We start from the raw sequence: 15,718 nt of genomic DNA on the forward strand, positions 1-15,718 counted from the left end.
TACACAGTTTAGCAGTGCCTGGGCGTCACCTGGGTATTCGCCGGTGCTCCGCAATCCAATTGTATCTCCTTCAAGACCATATTTAATGGGATAAACAATTTCTGCTAAATGCAATCAACGCAAACCTGGGCTGTCATCTCCATAATCAACTCAAATCTCCCATTAGAAGCGGTGGCTGTGATTGAGATGCAGGATTTAATTTGGCGGCACCTGCTTCGACGTGCTGATGTGGGCTTCCTGGGAGCCTCCCATCAACCAAACACAGAACTGCTCTCCCCTGTCCCTGGGGAATCTTAAAAGAAGATAGATTATAACTCAAGAAAATTATACGGCCTCGGTCTAATGAAAGAGATAAAACCTTATTGGATTAGCCTGTTGAAATAACAGCAGACAGCAAATAAATAATATTAAGCTAAAAAAGGCCCAGAGCCATCAGCTCAATTGCAGAGGGCACGGGCATGCAGGAAGGCAGACAACCGTCTCGCTTGCTGTAACAATCCCTGAGCAGTAAAGTATCAGCTCCTTCTGGGGGTTGTTCAGTTCAAGAGCTGGCTGGTGTCATGGGCATGTGAAGGTCCTTAGGCCCCAGCACTGAGCCCCAATGGCAAGCTCAAAGCAGATGATGTGGCAAAAACCAAGCCAACCAACCAACCAACAAACAAAAAACTTGTTGAAAATGAATAGGATGAACCAATTCACCTTCCATTAACTTATTTTTTTCTACCAAATTTGATCTCAAAATTCACATAAAGTTCTAGAATCAGTCAGAAAGTACCCGGGAGCAAAGAAAATATTAAGGGATATTTTAATATCATAGAACAAAAGAGGGCAATAAAGATTACATGACTCAATCTAAATAATAAAAATATTTTGGTTTTTAGTAACCTGAAGATCAACTGCCTTCTTATTCTCTTCAAATACCTCCTTTCGCAAAATGGGGTTTGCACAGAAGCCTGAGTGAGCTAAGTGGAATGTACAAAAAAGGTGAGGAAGGTTTATGTGGCACACTGCCCCACACCATCAACTTGGACTTTTCCTTGACATGTTTCCTCTTCCAGCCAACACAACCTCTCCTCTAGTTTTTTCCATTCATTTTTTTTAAACTGTCTCTCATGTAGCGATCGGTTTCCCTGGCTCTTAGCTCTAACTCAGGATCTTCTCCGAGTACCCACTTATGTCACAACAATTCAGCTCTGACCCAAAACTCCTGCTTCCAATATCCACAACCACACCCTTCCTGTGCTCAGCATTCAAGGTCACTGAGGAACCAGAATCCATGCCTTAGGATACCTGGGAGATTTTTCAATAGTGCGCTCGCTTGTGTGCGCATGTGTACACGTGCGCACATACACACATGCACCCCCCCACACACACACACACGGCACTGTCTTCCATGTTTTCATAAAATATTCATTAACCAAATGCCTGAATTTATTGAGAGGAAGGGAGCACCATAATTATGAGTTTAAAACCTTGGAACCCAAGTGCCCAGGTTTGCAGCCCAACTCTGCCACTTGCTAACTGTGTAGCCCTGGACAAGTCACTTTACTCTTCTAAGACTCAGTCCCCCCACCTCCTACACCTGCTAATAGGGCTCATCTATAGCATTCACCTTTTAAGGTTGTCATGAGGGTGGAATGAATTAACATGCTGATGAATTAAGTACTGTGGTTGGTACAAAGTAATCTATACTAATAAAAGGGTAATATGCAAATTAGACTGGGAGACCTTCTGGATGTCCTTCCGGACAAAGCCATGGTGGTGGGGTCGAAGCAGAGGAGGTTAGGGGTGATCAGGCTGGCAGGGGAGGGCAGTTGAGGGTGATCAGGCCAGTGGGGGTGGGGGGGGAGACAGTTGGGGGTGAGCAGGCTGGCAGGCAGAGTGGTTAGGGGTGATCAGGCAGGCAGGAAGGTGAACGGTTAGGAGCCAGCGGTCCCGGATTGTGAGAGGGATGTCTGACTCCCAGTTTAGGCCCGATCCCTAAACCAGCAGTCAGACATCCCCCGAGGGGTCCCAGATTGGAGAAAGTGCAGGCTGGGCTGAGGGACAACCCTACCCCGTGCACGAATTTCGTGCACCAGACCTCTAGTCATTCAATAAATATGAACTGCCATCATCACTGAAGGAGACAGTATACTCAAGAGAGGAACAACTTAATATCTATTCATTGATTCATTATTGGACACCCATTCTGTGCCAGTCACTGATAGACAGTAGGAATTCAAAGTGACTAACTGCCAACACAGTAAATGTGAGTGAAAGAAAACTGTAGAAGTCAGTGAAGTGAGGATTACCAAGGTGCTTAAGCCCCTCAGGAACCTATAATTATTTAATTCACTGTGTGTTCCAGTCATGTGCATTTCAGATCTTTATTTTAAGCATCCTGTATGGCACCGCCCTTCAGCCGTGGGCTGGCCGCGGTGGGAGCTAGTGTGGGGAGGAGCAGTTAGTGTGGGGTGGGCTGCCTGAGCACCTAGGGCTCAAAACTCTTGTTGTGTGCAGCCCACAGTAGTGTTATCAGTAGGGAGCTCTCCCTTCCTTAACAGTTAAGTGTTTCTGAAGCAGGGCCCAAGCAGGGGCTGCCCCCGTTTTCAGGAGGTGGATTGTTGCACTGCCTTTGTCTTGTTTTGTGTCCTCCAGAACATGGAGACCAGTTTGACCAGCAATTCCACTGTCCATCAGTGGGGACATCTATAAGAAAGAAGGTCAAGGAACATGAATTAGCCCTTGTTACACTGTAGTGCCCTATGGGTGGGGTAGGATGTATAATCCAAAAGGCTTTGGGAGACTGAGTTTCTGATATTCCACCTCCAGTCAACTGTCCTTTCAGGCCATTGTTCTTACCATGCTTCCTTCTACCACAGGGCCTTTGCCCATGCTGTCCCCCTGCCAAGAACACTCTTCCTTCTTCTATTCATCTAGTCCAGTGGTCGGCAAACTCATTAGTCAACAGAGCCAAATATCAACAGTACAATGATTGAAATTTCTTTTGAGAGCCAAATTTTTTAAACTTAAACTTCTTCTAATGCCACTTCTTCAAAATAGACTCACCCAGGCCGTGGTATTTTGTGGAAGAGCCACACTCAAGGGGCCAAAGAGCCACTTGTGGCTCGCGAGCCGCAGTTTGCCGACCACGGATCTAGTCAGTCCTATTCACCCTTCAGATATCAGTATAAGTGTTAACTCCTACAGGGAAACCTTCCCTGACCCTAACTCCCTATCAATTGTTCATTTTTGAAGCTCTCGTAGCATTTTGTAGCATTTTGTTACAATTAAAACTTTAAATATATTTCTGGGACAATTCAAATAATGTTGGCATTTCTTCCTAAAAGGGAATCTCTATGATGACAGGAACTATATCTCATTTGCTCTCTCTCTGTACCGAATCCCAGCATTTGAGCTGGTATATAGGAGGCCCTTAGTGAATATTTGTTGAATGAATGGTTTTCAGCTTAGACACTTCTCAACTATAGGACTTTGGACACTTTATTTCTCAATGTGTGAAATAGGAGCTATGTCATCTACTGTGAGCCTTGTGTGTGTTAACTGAGGTAATAACACTGACATTTGCTTTTGCTCTGGGAGTTTTTTGGTTGAGATTGGCAAATGATCAATTATATCCACCAAGATATACCATGTGTCTGGCTGAGCCTCTCACTCACAGTGTAATTCTGAGTACACTACTTCCTATCTCTGGGCCTCCCATTTGTAAAATGAGAAGACTGGGGGAGCATTTTTCCAAGGTCTCTGCCAACCAGCAGAAATCCTGGGGCTGTCCGATTGCACACTCGCTGGCAGGTCCCTGGGTGGGGCCTGGTTGAGGTGTGGGAAGAGAGGGAGTGAAAACAACCCTAAACATGTCACTAGGGACAGGAATAGTACAGGCAGGAGTCAAGGTCAAAGACTGTAGAGTCAGACCCAAGGGACCTGAACCTGTACTAACTGTGTGACCATTAGTTCATGGCTCATTAAATCTGTTTCTTCACCTTTACTAGTAAAATGAGGATACTGGTAGTATCTACTTTATGAGGTTGTTGTGAGGATTAAAGAACTTAATATGTGTAAAATACAAATTTAATTTATGTAAACTACAAAATACGTGTAAAAATCAAAAGGATTTAATGTAGGTAGCACCATTTACTTAGCTTTAAAACAAACTAGCCAATAATCATTTGTCTCTTACAATGTATTCAGCATCATTCGAAGTACTTTATATGTCTAATGAGAAACTCAAGACAACTAACGCTATTAGAAAGTTAATATCATCATCTCCATTTTACAGATGAGGAGATTGAGGTACAAAGAGGTGAAGTAAGGTATTCAAGGCTACAGTTATTAAATGATAGATATGGAATTTGAACCCAGCTGAGTCCAAGCACTCAGCAAGGTGCCTGGTACACAGTAAAGGGCCTAATAAATGTTTATTGTTTCTACTTAATGTGCCATTTCCTTTTATAATGGTATCACTAAAAAGCTGCAGCAAGGAAAATAAAAGGAAGGAGGAGTAAGGGGTTGAGAACTCTTAGATAATAAACCAGCCAAAGAATTTGAGAGCTGGAGGGGATCTTAGTGATAGTTTAGACTTTCATTTGTTCCTTCAACACATACCACTGAGCAGCAATTGTGTTGGGACATGGGGACACCGATAAATTAAACATGTCATCCTTACTCAAAGATATAGGAAAAATAGACACACAGAACCGTGAGTACAATGTGCTAAGACCTATAGTAAATATATGTTCAAAGTCCTACAGGAGTCCAAAGGAAGAATTAACTATTTCTACTTGGGGAGAGAAGGGAGTTAGGAAACTTTTTACAGAACAAAGGGGCACCTGCACTGGATTTTGAGGACTGAATAGGAGTTCACTAAATTATAAAAAAAAAAAAAAAAAAAAAAGGTAAGCATTCCAGAAGACTTGCAAATGCCATTAGGAGTCCTATAACATGAAACACTCTCAGCTGTGACAGCACTGAAATATACAATCTATAGCCAGGATGGATCTCAAGTTTCATAGCATCCAGCTCCCTACCAGAAACTCCCACCTTGCTCTTGCTCTTTCGAATTACTCTCTAGACTTCTTCTAGCGTTCCCTTTCCCCACCAACTCTCAAAGGCGCCTTACTTTTCCGAAAGGTGATCTCACAGCCTTGGCCTTCAAATCCATTGGGACAGATGCAGTCACAGTGCGATTCTGAAAAGACAACACAGAGAGAACATGAACTATAACCATGTGATGAAAGAACCTTGGAGTTCAGTTCTCTACATCACTGCGTTCCCATCTGGTTAGAGACATAGTTGAATCATTTGAAATAAGAAGGTTCAGTGCCAAGAATACCTACTCCTTTCTTGAGGATTCTTTACTCATAAAGAACATATTTATTGCCATCATATGGAGTTGAATTATATGGGGTTGTTGAGGAATACTACTCATTAGTAGATATTTGACCTAGTCTTATGTGCTCAGAGTCATTTTCACCACAAGTTAATTATCTAACCTCTGCTTGCACACCTCTAGTGATGGGGAACTCACTTTGATGTCTTATCCTACCTTGGGCCAGGTCTAATACCCTGTAAGTTATTCTTTGTGTTAATCTGTAACATGTCACCCAGGAGTCTTCTCATCTGGGTCACACTGAATCTCTTCATGGGACTGTCCTTCATAAAACAGGCCCTGCGAGCATCCCTGCCCTGTCTTCATGTTCTCCCTCACCTCCAGGATAGAACCTCAGGTGGGTCCCAGTTCCCAGGTCCAAATTTCACACAAGGCAATGGGGATTTCAGCAACCCTAGGTCAAAACCTTGAGCTGGTGGCTGACTTCCTTCCTGCTGAACTGACCCTCACTCAGTGTCCCTGTCCTAATGGTAGAACTTCCCAGCCTTAGGCTTTCACTTATGTCTTCTGTGCTCATATCCATCTTGTACAACAAGGTAGACACATACTCCTCAATCTCCGCTGGGTAGCTGGGATCTTTCTCCATGAGAACAGATCTTCTCTGCTGAGCTTGCTCCATCCACTTGGCTTGTACTGCCAACTCCAATGGGCTCTCTGGGTTGAAATCTGCTGGGACCAGCTGCTCTAGGTGCCCTGTTTTGGCACCAGGCTGGACTGGACACTTCCTCAGAGTTTTGCTAGCCCATCACAATAGGAGTGAGCATAAGAAGCCAGGCCTCAGCCTCTTCCATGTTTGTCCTGCCCACTGCAGGGACCCCAGTGTAATCCTCAAAGTTAGGAATCAAGTCCTAGTGACCCATCCTTGCTACCCCTCCCCAGTCCTCCAATCTTTTCACCATGTCTTGGTCAGGAGATGCACAAACGGTTTCCTCTGCTCAGCCCAGGGCTTCCTTTTTGGCCAGAAGAATTCCCTGAGTCCATCCCCACTTCTGTTACAGACCACAAAGCCTCAGCCTGCTCCTGTCTTCAGTTTAATGCTGCTGTCACCTACTGTGTCCCTTATGGCTGGAACCCAGGTATCCTGACAGCCAGAGCAGCATGTCCTAGTTGCCTACATTCTGACTCCTTGGGAGCTAGACTAACAGACACTTCTACTAGCACTTAGTGCAGTTCAGTGCAACACTCACTAGTCTATCAGCTCATCGAAATCCTCGATCCTGTCTACCACTGAATTCAGCTACAGAACAGCTTCTCAGCCCTGACTCTACAGTGGAATCATCTGGGAGGCTTTTTTAAAGGCCAATCCAAAGGATTCACTTTAATTACTTTGGGCAGGACCAACAGCTTTGTGTTTGTGAAAAGCTCTCTGGGTGATTCTCACGTGCAGCCCAGGATGGGATCTGCTGCCTCAGAGGAATGGTTTACACTTTGCCTTGAGCTGCACCTGAGGGCAGGGGTCTCCTAAGTGTGTCCAGGAGAGGTGGGGACTTCAGCAATTGTGGGTCACACCCAGGGTGGTGGGGAGGGTGTCACCATCCTGGTGAAGGGTCCTTCTCCAGAGATACTCATATCAAGATCCAGGTTGGGCCCAAGCATCAGTAGTTCTGAAGGTCTCAAGTGCAAGCATACCTTGTTTTATTGCCCTTCACTTTATTGCCCCTTCACAGGTGTTGCTTTTTTTTTGTTTGTTTTTTTGTTTATTTTTTTATTTTTTGTTTTTGTTTTTTTCAGAGGGAAGGCAAGACTCCCCACCAGCAAAAAGATTAAGATACCCACTTTATTGAGATACCCACTTTGTTACTGTGGTCAGTAACCGGGGTTGCATTGTCTCCGAGGCATGCCCATGGTCCTAATGTTGAGTTAGGTTGAAGAAGCTCAGGTTTAGGAGGCTCCAGTGTCCAGGGCCCCCTTCTTTCCCCCATTGAGATAATGGAAAGAGCTTCATGACATACCCTGGGGCTCAAGGCAGATGCTGGGGATTCACCTAGAAACTCTCTTTGAACTACTCTGGAGGGTATGTGGTTTTGATAACATGTTCTGGCCCCAGAACCAGCCCTCCACATGATGGCTCCCACCAGGGACACCAGCTGCCCAGAAATGGTACCTTTCAGGATAGGGACCCCATTCCCTTTGCAGGGGGCACAGAGGCAGGAGCTGACTTCTCTCTGGAACTCCTCCAGGGCCTGCTTCATGTTCTGCTTCACTGTGCTGGAATAGGCGAAGTCTGTGGAGGTCACCAGCTCATACAGCGGTGATGCCTGGGAAGCGAGCAAAGCCATTTATGTCAGCGGAAAACATTCATCAAATAGAAGCGTAAAACAGGGCTCCCCAGGAAAGGGCAAGGGGTCAGTGCACAGAAACCCAAAGTAGATCCCTATGGCACTGGATAAATGCCCCAGCGTATTGATAGATTCCCCATCGTCTCTCTGTCCCACTCCACCTGCTATCCACAAATAAGCTCATTCAAGTTCAGGCCAACCAATATTTACTGAATACTTCCTAAGTGCCAGGAAGTCAGCACAAGTAAGGAAAATATAAAATACCCACTCACAAGAAATTCAGAATACAAAGGTAGAGACAAGCATACTAACGGGTACTTACAGCACAGGTAACAGGGGAAACTTTTAATGGATAGAGAGGACCAGGTGGTTCATCTCCTTTGATGGGGGGAGGAGGAGATTTTCAAGCAGCTCTTTGAAAGTATTAAAGGAACCTAGTCCTAACATCACTCCCTCGTCAAAATATATCAAAAGCATTCACACTGTACCAGAGCCACTATCAGGAAGCCTTTCCCAAGCTCCAGAGCTCATGGAACACCTTTCCAACATGAAATGCTCACAATACTCTACTACTCATCCAATACAAATTCCTTTTGCTTACTTGTTGTTACATTTTTTATGTGTTGAAATCTCTCTCTTCTAATCTTATATAATAAATAGGTAATATGCAAATTGACCACCACACCCTTGCACAAGATGGCTGCCCCCATGTGGTCACAAGATGGCTGGCAGTAGAGGGCAGTTGTGGACGATCAGGCTGGCAGGGGAGGGCAGTTGGGGGAACCAGGCCTGCAGGGGAGGGCAGTTAAGGGCAACCAGGCCAGCAGAAGAGGGCAGTTAGGGATGACCAGGCTGGCAGGGAAGGGCAGTTGGGGGTGACCGGGCCAGCAGGGGAGGGTAGTTGGGGGCAATTGGCCCACCAGGTGAGCAGTTAGGCATCAATCAGGCTGGCAGGGGAGTGGTTAGGGGTGATCAGGCTGGCAGGCAGAAGCGGTTAGGGGCAATCAGGCAGACAGGTGAGCAGTTGGGAGCCAGCAGTCCTGGATTGTGAGAGGGATGTCTGACTGCTGGTTTAGGCCCGATCCCAACATCCCCCGAGTGGTCCCAGATTGGAGAGGGTGCAGGCTGGGATCCGCCCCCCCTCACTTCAGTGTATGACTTTTGTGCACAGGCCTCTAGTTAGATTATAAATTGAAGATCAGGGCTACAAACTCCTCAGCTCTGCCTCTGGGATTCAGCCCTGAGCTTAGTGAAAACCGCTGATAAAGTGGATCAATTCAAGGGGGATTGAAGACCTTACCATCAGGCCAGTAGCAGCAGGCATGGAGGAGAGGGTGTACATAGCAGAACTGTAGAAGCACAAAGAGGGATGCTGGTCTCTCAGAGAGCTTGGCAGTGCCTGAGACTTGGAAGCCACAGATGGAAGTGGTGGTGTTTGTAGGTCAGAAAAAGCCAGAGGCCACATCCCAAAGGTAGTTAAAACTGTTCAGTCTCTTGGCTCTAGTTTCAGCTCCAGGGCCAGGTTCCTCTCCGGATTTTGCTTGTGATCCTGCCCTAATCCAGCCCTAGACAGTTTAGGGTCTGTCTAAATGCAGGCAATCATGCCTAATAGAAACCTCCAGTGAGAAGAAAATTGCTTCCATTTCTTAATGCATCTGATGCTGACCTTCGCCCCAGTGGGCAGAGCAAGGCCCCTTGGTGGTCCCATTGTCTCACCGTTTTGTGGTCAATGAATTGATCCAGAGGCTGTTTGCAGAACCTTCTAGCCTGCTGGCCTGCATATGGGGGAGGGTTTGCTGTACACCAACCACAGGCTCCAACAGCAGCGTTCCCTTCAGAGAACCCTGAAAGGCTGCCTTTACCCACCCAGACATTTTCCTATCAGCACTGAGATTTGCTCCAGGAGAGGGAGAAAGTCAGAGGCAAAACTGGAATAAGTCTTCCAGGTATACTTTGCGCTAGAAGCTGTGCTGGTGGTTTACACATATGATCCCACTTCATTCTCATAAGGCAGCAGTTATTAGTCCTGTTTTCAGGGGAGGTTGAATAACTGAACAAAGTCAGATAACTCATAAAATAACATTGCTAGGGTTCTAACCCAATGCCTTTGTTTTTCCTACTAGTTCATGATGACTATTAATAAAAGTGGCTTGACTATTTCCATTTCTAACCTCATCCTAGCGTTCTCCACATTTTTCAGACTTTGCTGGAGTTCTGAGCAGCAACTCTCAGATCTTCACATCTCCCTCTTTAAATCAACTTAATATGACACAGCTGCCTATTCTTTGGTTTGCTGGTCCTCTTTGCTCTTCTTCCTCCTCCCTGCCTCTCTCCCTGCTTTCCTCCCTCATTTTTCTTCCCATCTCTTCCCCAAAATACAGAGTCCCAATTTCTCACCTTGACTATTGGGTCCTTAGCATCCCTGCCCTTATAAAAAGTTTACTTATCATATTGCTGCAGAGATGATGGGTGCTCTCTGTTCAGCGCCATGCACTTCTCTACAATGGACCCTGGTGCTTGACATTTTCATTGATAATAATTATTGCCATAGCTAGCATTTATTAGGTGCTGAACTAAATACTTGACAAACATAATCTAACTGAATCTTCACAACAATCTTATGAGTCAGGTAGGTGGTCTTCTATATTCCCATTTTACAGATGAAAAGGCTAAGACACAGAAAAGTTAAATAGATTAACAGGAGCCACACAGGAGTGAGAAAGGATTTGAACTATTAACATTGTGGTCTGTTTCTTGTAAGTATATATTTTTGGATCGTTAGGTGGAAAAATATTTACCCCAAATAGGTGGTTTAAGACAAGTGTAGTTTTATATTCCACTTTTTTCACTTCACATCATATTATGAGCATAAAAGATTTTTTTTTTATGGCTGCATAGAATCCTGAGGTATGGATGAACTAGAACAAGCATATCAGACTCAAAGGCTAACACCGCCAAATAAACGAGGCATGTGGCCCCCGGGCCTAGAGTTTGACATGCTTGAACCAGAGTATATATAACACTTGCCCTGTTATTAAATATTTAGGTTGTTTCCTTTTTTCTTTTCTCCTTTGCTATAACACACAACATAAATCAAGGCATGTTTTTATACATGTATCTTTACCAACTTTTAAAATTATTTATTTAGCTGATTCTGCATTTAGGGTTATTGAATCAAAAGCTATAAGCATTTTAAAAGTTTGGATATATAAGTTAAATTCTTTTCCTAAAGGGTTGTACCTATTTACAGCCCCATCTCATTTTATAAAAAGTGCTCATTTCATCACTCTCAATGGACATTGTTATATATTTTTAATAACTATCAATTTGATAGGTTAAAATATTGCTTTGTTACTTTAATTTTTAGTTCCTAGAGAAGTTGAAAATTTTGCATCTTTATTCATCCTCTGAGTTCTTCTGAGTGTTGTCTATTTCTTTGAGATGTGTCTTATAAATTGCAGACACATTTGGAATTTCATTTGTGGCAAAATTAATTTGTTGGTGTGTAACCTGCCATTTAAAGATATTCATGGTTTCCTCATTTGAAATTCAGAATTTATTGTTAAGGGTGCTATCCAGCAGTCTAAGTCTAACATTATCTTACCAGGTAATGCTACCACACCATCGGTATTGTAAACCTACCCTTGGTCAGAGTGATGCGCTTTGAGAGCATCTTTGACGAAGCTGCTTTAGAATGGTGTGCTGGTTATCACTGTTGAGCAAATATGTCAGCTTCTTTGCTTTCTGGGCAGGTGGCAGGGCTGCAATCTCTGCCACCCTTAAGGACAGGTTTGCAATGTGACTTGTTTCGGGCAATGAAAGGTGTGCAGAGGGAGTGTCCCTTCCCTGGTGACACCTTGGGAGCAAAGTGAGCTGACTTTTCCTGTTCCCTCACCACTGCTGTGGCGATCTTGGGAGCAGATGCCAAGATAAAGCCTCCATCGCCTGGACACCTGAGTGATGTTAGGAAAGCCCCCTGGCCAGTACACCTTGGAACATGTCACTGAGATTTGGGTGTTGTTCTTACTTCAGTGTAATCTAGGTTGTCCTGACATCTTTGTGGGCACCATTCGCTACTATACTTTTTCTATCTTAGGCAATGCCCCAGCTCCATACAACGTCTTCTATCAGCCTGGATCTCAGACCACAATCTAGCTACCCTGACCACTGGAGAAATGTACATGGATCATAGGCCTGGTGACTAGGGTTGCCAGTTAAATAAGAATTCCCAGGTAAAATGGAATTTGAGAGAAACAACAAATGACTTTTTAGTACAAATATAGTCCATGAAATACTGAGGAGATGCTGAGACTCAAAAAGTATTCCTTATCTATCTGAAATTCAAATTTAATTTGACATCCTGGATTTGCACTTGCTAAATCTGGCCACCCTGTACGTACTTCCTTTAACATCTCAACATATCTTTGGGATTTCTTATCCATTAAGGATCATTTCAATGGGCCACAAGCTTTTTCCTTCCAGACCTTGTGGTTGTTACTCCATTATCTTCTGGTATTTAGTGTTGCAAAGAATTCTAAGGCCAGTGTGACTTTTATATTTATAGGCTATATTTGTTCTAAAAGTAAACACAAAACAAACAAACAAAAAAAAAACACAAACAAAAACATCACCAGGATGTGTTTCAGTATAGTTTTTTTCCCCTGGTACTTTTGCCTACTTTTCAATGAGGCACTGTCAGCTCAGGGAAATTCCCCTCATTATGTGTGTGATGAACGCATAGTCACATTTACTTTTGTCTCTTTCTCAGGAAGAAGGCCCCGAGATTTTGATTTCCACTCTGCTCTCTCCGTCATATTTCTTTCATGTCATTGTTTTAATCTCATTGTCTTTCGCTCCTACATTCTAAGAACATTTTTATAGCCCCTTCCACATCACCAACTCAATTTCCTGCAGTGTCAATTCTGTTCTTTATAGTTTCCAATGTGGGTTTTAATTCTGCTACTGTGCTCCTGGTTCCCTGTATTCAGCTACTTCCCTTTTCATCTGATTAGTGTCTAAACATCTCAGCTTCTATTTTTTAGTTCATCAATTCCTCGTTTTCTTGATGTTTGTTATAATCACAAAGCAGATACTTTCCAAATTTATTTCTGTTTTTCTATATTTCAGATGTACCCTTGCCTCCTGCATCTTGAATGTCATGTCAATCTGCTGTGTTCAGAATGCTCTTTATTTGCCTATCGCTTTCCTGTAACTCTCCTTTGAACAGAGAGCCATCTCTCTGTGTCTCAACTTTACCAGCAGACAATGTGTACAGGTTCCTCTGTGGCTTTCTGCCCTGCCCACCTGGCTCCTACAGGAATCATGATCGTGATCTTCAGCGCAGGTCTATGCATAAGCCTTGGCCACCACCTGTGTCTAGAAATTGCTTCCATAGTGGGCCCTGCTGTCCTGGAAGCAATCACAGCTTCAGCTACCTGGTCAGTGACTCTGCAGAGAAGAACTCCTCAGAGACCATGGGAAGCCATCTGTAGTTTTCTCTTGCCAGAAACTGCATGAGGGAGTGGGTTGTCCAGAATATATGTTTTCAACTCAGGTTAGGGACAGACAGAGGAGGTACATCAACACCTCCAAGAATCCTGCCTCCCCTGCTCCTGAAAACATCTCTGGTTCTCTCACCTCTTCCCCTCCGTCAGCCCACACAGCCCTCCAGAGCCCTCCACTGAATAGAGGATATGAATAGCATCCCATATGTGCAGAGAAACCTCTGAGCTTCAGTAAAGTGCTTTACACCTGTGGTTGTCTGCAGGCCTGGTTGAGATGCTTAGCATGCTAACATGCCCCCTCCCCTCCCCACACACACCACATCCCATATCACATCCTATACTTGGCACTTGACATTCCCAATGTGCAGGGTGGCACATCCAACCTACTTAGGTAGGCAATCAGGGCAATTCAGTTTTAAATAAAAAATTCAGGTAAGAGATAAGTAAAATGTAAATACTAGGGATCTACGTATTTTTCCCTATATTCTCTCCCATGCCCGTATGTGATGCCACCCAATGTCACCATGCCATCAACCAACCCCAGATTTCTCTGGAGCTGCCTGCAACTTTATCCTTCTCGATGCTTGCCTAAGTGTCACTACTGAATAGAGGACGTGAATGGCAGCCTTCTTGTTCTGCATAAACAATATATTTGACATACAAATAAAAAGCCTGTAGGAAATTGACAGGGCTGGGAACTGCAGAGTCTCGCTTCGGAGCTCCAGCCCCTCTCTTTGCCCTCCTTCGCTGCAACAGTAAACCTCCAGGGGCTGACACTGGACCATCAATGACTGTACACATGATGGCAAGAGGAGGATGGTGTACAGTATGACATGGACACCATCCTGAAGGCCCCACAGGCAAGCACCTACCACTGCTGATGTGTGTGACAGTCTTGTTTTGGCAAACGTCCTTTCAGTTTTAGTTTGCAAAACTGCTCTTGTTTGGGTGACAGGTGGTTGGGATCATTATTTTTTATTCTCTAAACCCGCAGGAAAATCTGGAGGGGAGGGGAAAGGTGCAGATCTCCGGTCTGGACCCAATGGAGACTCCCAAGCAGCCACAATTGGGTGCGACCTCTGTGACCTTGGTTTTTTTTTATCAGCCACAAAATAAACATATTAACTTGCAGACTTGTGGGGATTAAATGTAATGACACTGTGAAAGCCCTTGGCTGAGTGTCATGGGAATAGTAGGTGCCCAAAAGATGTTAATGATTCCCATGATGTGTTATCCTGTCCTGTGAGAGAGTTATGACTGAGTGTGTCTTACTGTGCAGCATAGACTGTATTTTTCACCCTTGCACCTCCCTCTATTTTCCTCCAGCACCTTAGTTCCTATCACATCACTGAAACACAGCAACTATTTGTTGGTTGCCTGAATGAATATTTAAATGAGCAAATGATTGAATGAGTAATTCTCTGATGGAATGGAAACAATATTAATGTAAGAAGGCTATAGTTAGAAGCTGGTGTTTAATTTTCTTTAGCAATGTGGGGGCCTCAGTGAGAGGGAGTTGGAGGTCACTAGCTGGTGCTGAGCAGTTACACTGTAATTGGTTCACTCCAGATATATTTTCCATTTTCATGTATGCACCTCAAGATTAAGGGTTGGCCTTATTGAGCTCTGTATCCCATACCCTGGCTCAGAGCAGAGGGGAGGATGGATAGAGCAGCTGCCCCACGCCCACGGTACCTTAATTTTGATGATGTCAGGGTTGAACTGCACTGCGTCTCCCCACTCCTGCATCAGGTCCGCTGTCGGCAGGTCCTTGTAGGCCAGGGCGGTGATGTACTCACTTGCTCCTCCTCGCACACGGACCACCAAATCCTCTACCATGCTTTTCCTATTGTTTCTGTCTGATATGGACACAGAGACCTGGGAGGTCAGGGAATCTACTTTTGCACCTTAGCATTTACTGCAAGCCAACTAACAATCTGGGTACCATGATACTCACTGAGTTTTCCCAGGAGAAGTGGATAGACACATCCCTGCCAGAAGGAAGTCACATAGCAATGGGTAAAAGGCAGCTCACCCAATAATATAGGACACAAGTTGGAGGCAGAACAAGGGGACATTTATTTTGAGGATCCATAAATGTCGTCACTAAGTGAGTCAATGAAAGGTAGATATCAGATAGATAGATAGATAGATAGATAGATAGATAGATATGGTTAGATAAATAAATTGTAGATCTATATATATAAAAGCCAAGCAACCAGAATGACAGAATGGCTGGAATGACCCGTCACTATGATGTGCACTGTGGCGGCCAACCAGCCCAATCGGGGCCCCAATTGGCTCCCTCAACCTCCCATGGCCCCTCCCCCTGGCCAACCCGGCCCCCAATTGGCCCACCACCCCGATTGGGGGCAGGGCCAGTCAGCCAACCACCTGCGGTCACTCCTCCCTGATCGGCCCCAATTGGGGTGGGCCGGCTGGACCCCACTCATGCACTAATTCATGCACTGGGCCTCTAGTATGTAAATAATTAGTAGATAGCTGGTACATACATACATACATACATACTTATATACATTCAT

At 44.6% G+C, this 15,718-nt stretch overlaps 1 protein-coding gene across 1 annotated transcript in view; it reads right to left on the minus strand.

Moving 5' to 3' along the window:
* Positions 1–2,485: 2,485 nt before the first annotated feature.
* C8B (complement C8 beta chain) overlaps positions 2,486–15,718 on the minus strand; it is a 46,247-nt gene continuing 33,014 nt past the window's right edge. The window contains exons 10-13 of the mRNA XM_054720750.1: positions 14,871–15,034; positions 7,497–7,650; positions 5,123–5,191; positions 2,486–2,691 (exon numbers count right to left, since the gene is read on the minus strand). Of these exons, the coding sequence (XP_054576725.1) occupies positions 2,540–2,691; positions 5,123–5,191; positions 7,497–7,650; positions 14,871–15,034 (539 nt within the window). The 3' untranslated portion in view covers positions 2,486–2,539. The remainder of the gene's footprint in view (positions 2,692–5,122; positions 5,192–7,496; positions 7,651–14,870; positions 15,035–15,718) is intronic.

Source organism: Eptesicus fuscus, chromosome 9 (assembly GCF_027574615.1).
Source record: "Eptesicus fuscus isolate TK198812 chromosome 9, DD_ASM_mEF_20220401, whole genome shotgun sequence".
NCBI classification, from domain to species: domain Eukaryota; kingdom Metazoa; phylum Chordata; class Mammalia; order Chiroptera; family Vespertilionidae; genus Eptesicus; species Eptesicus fuscus.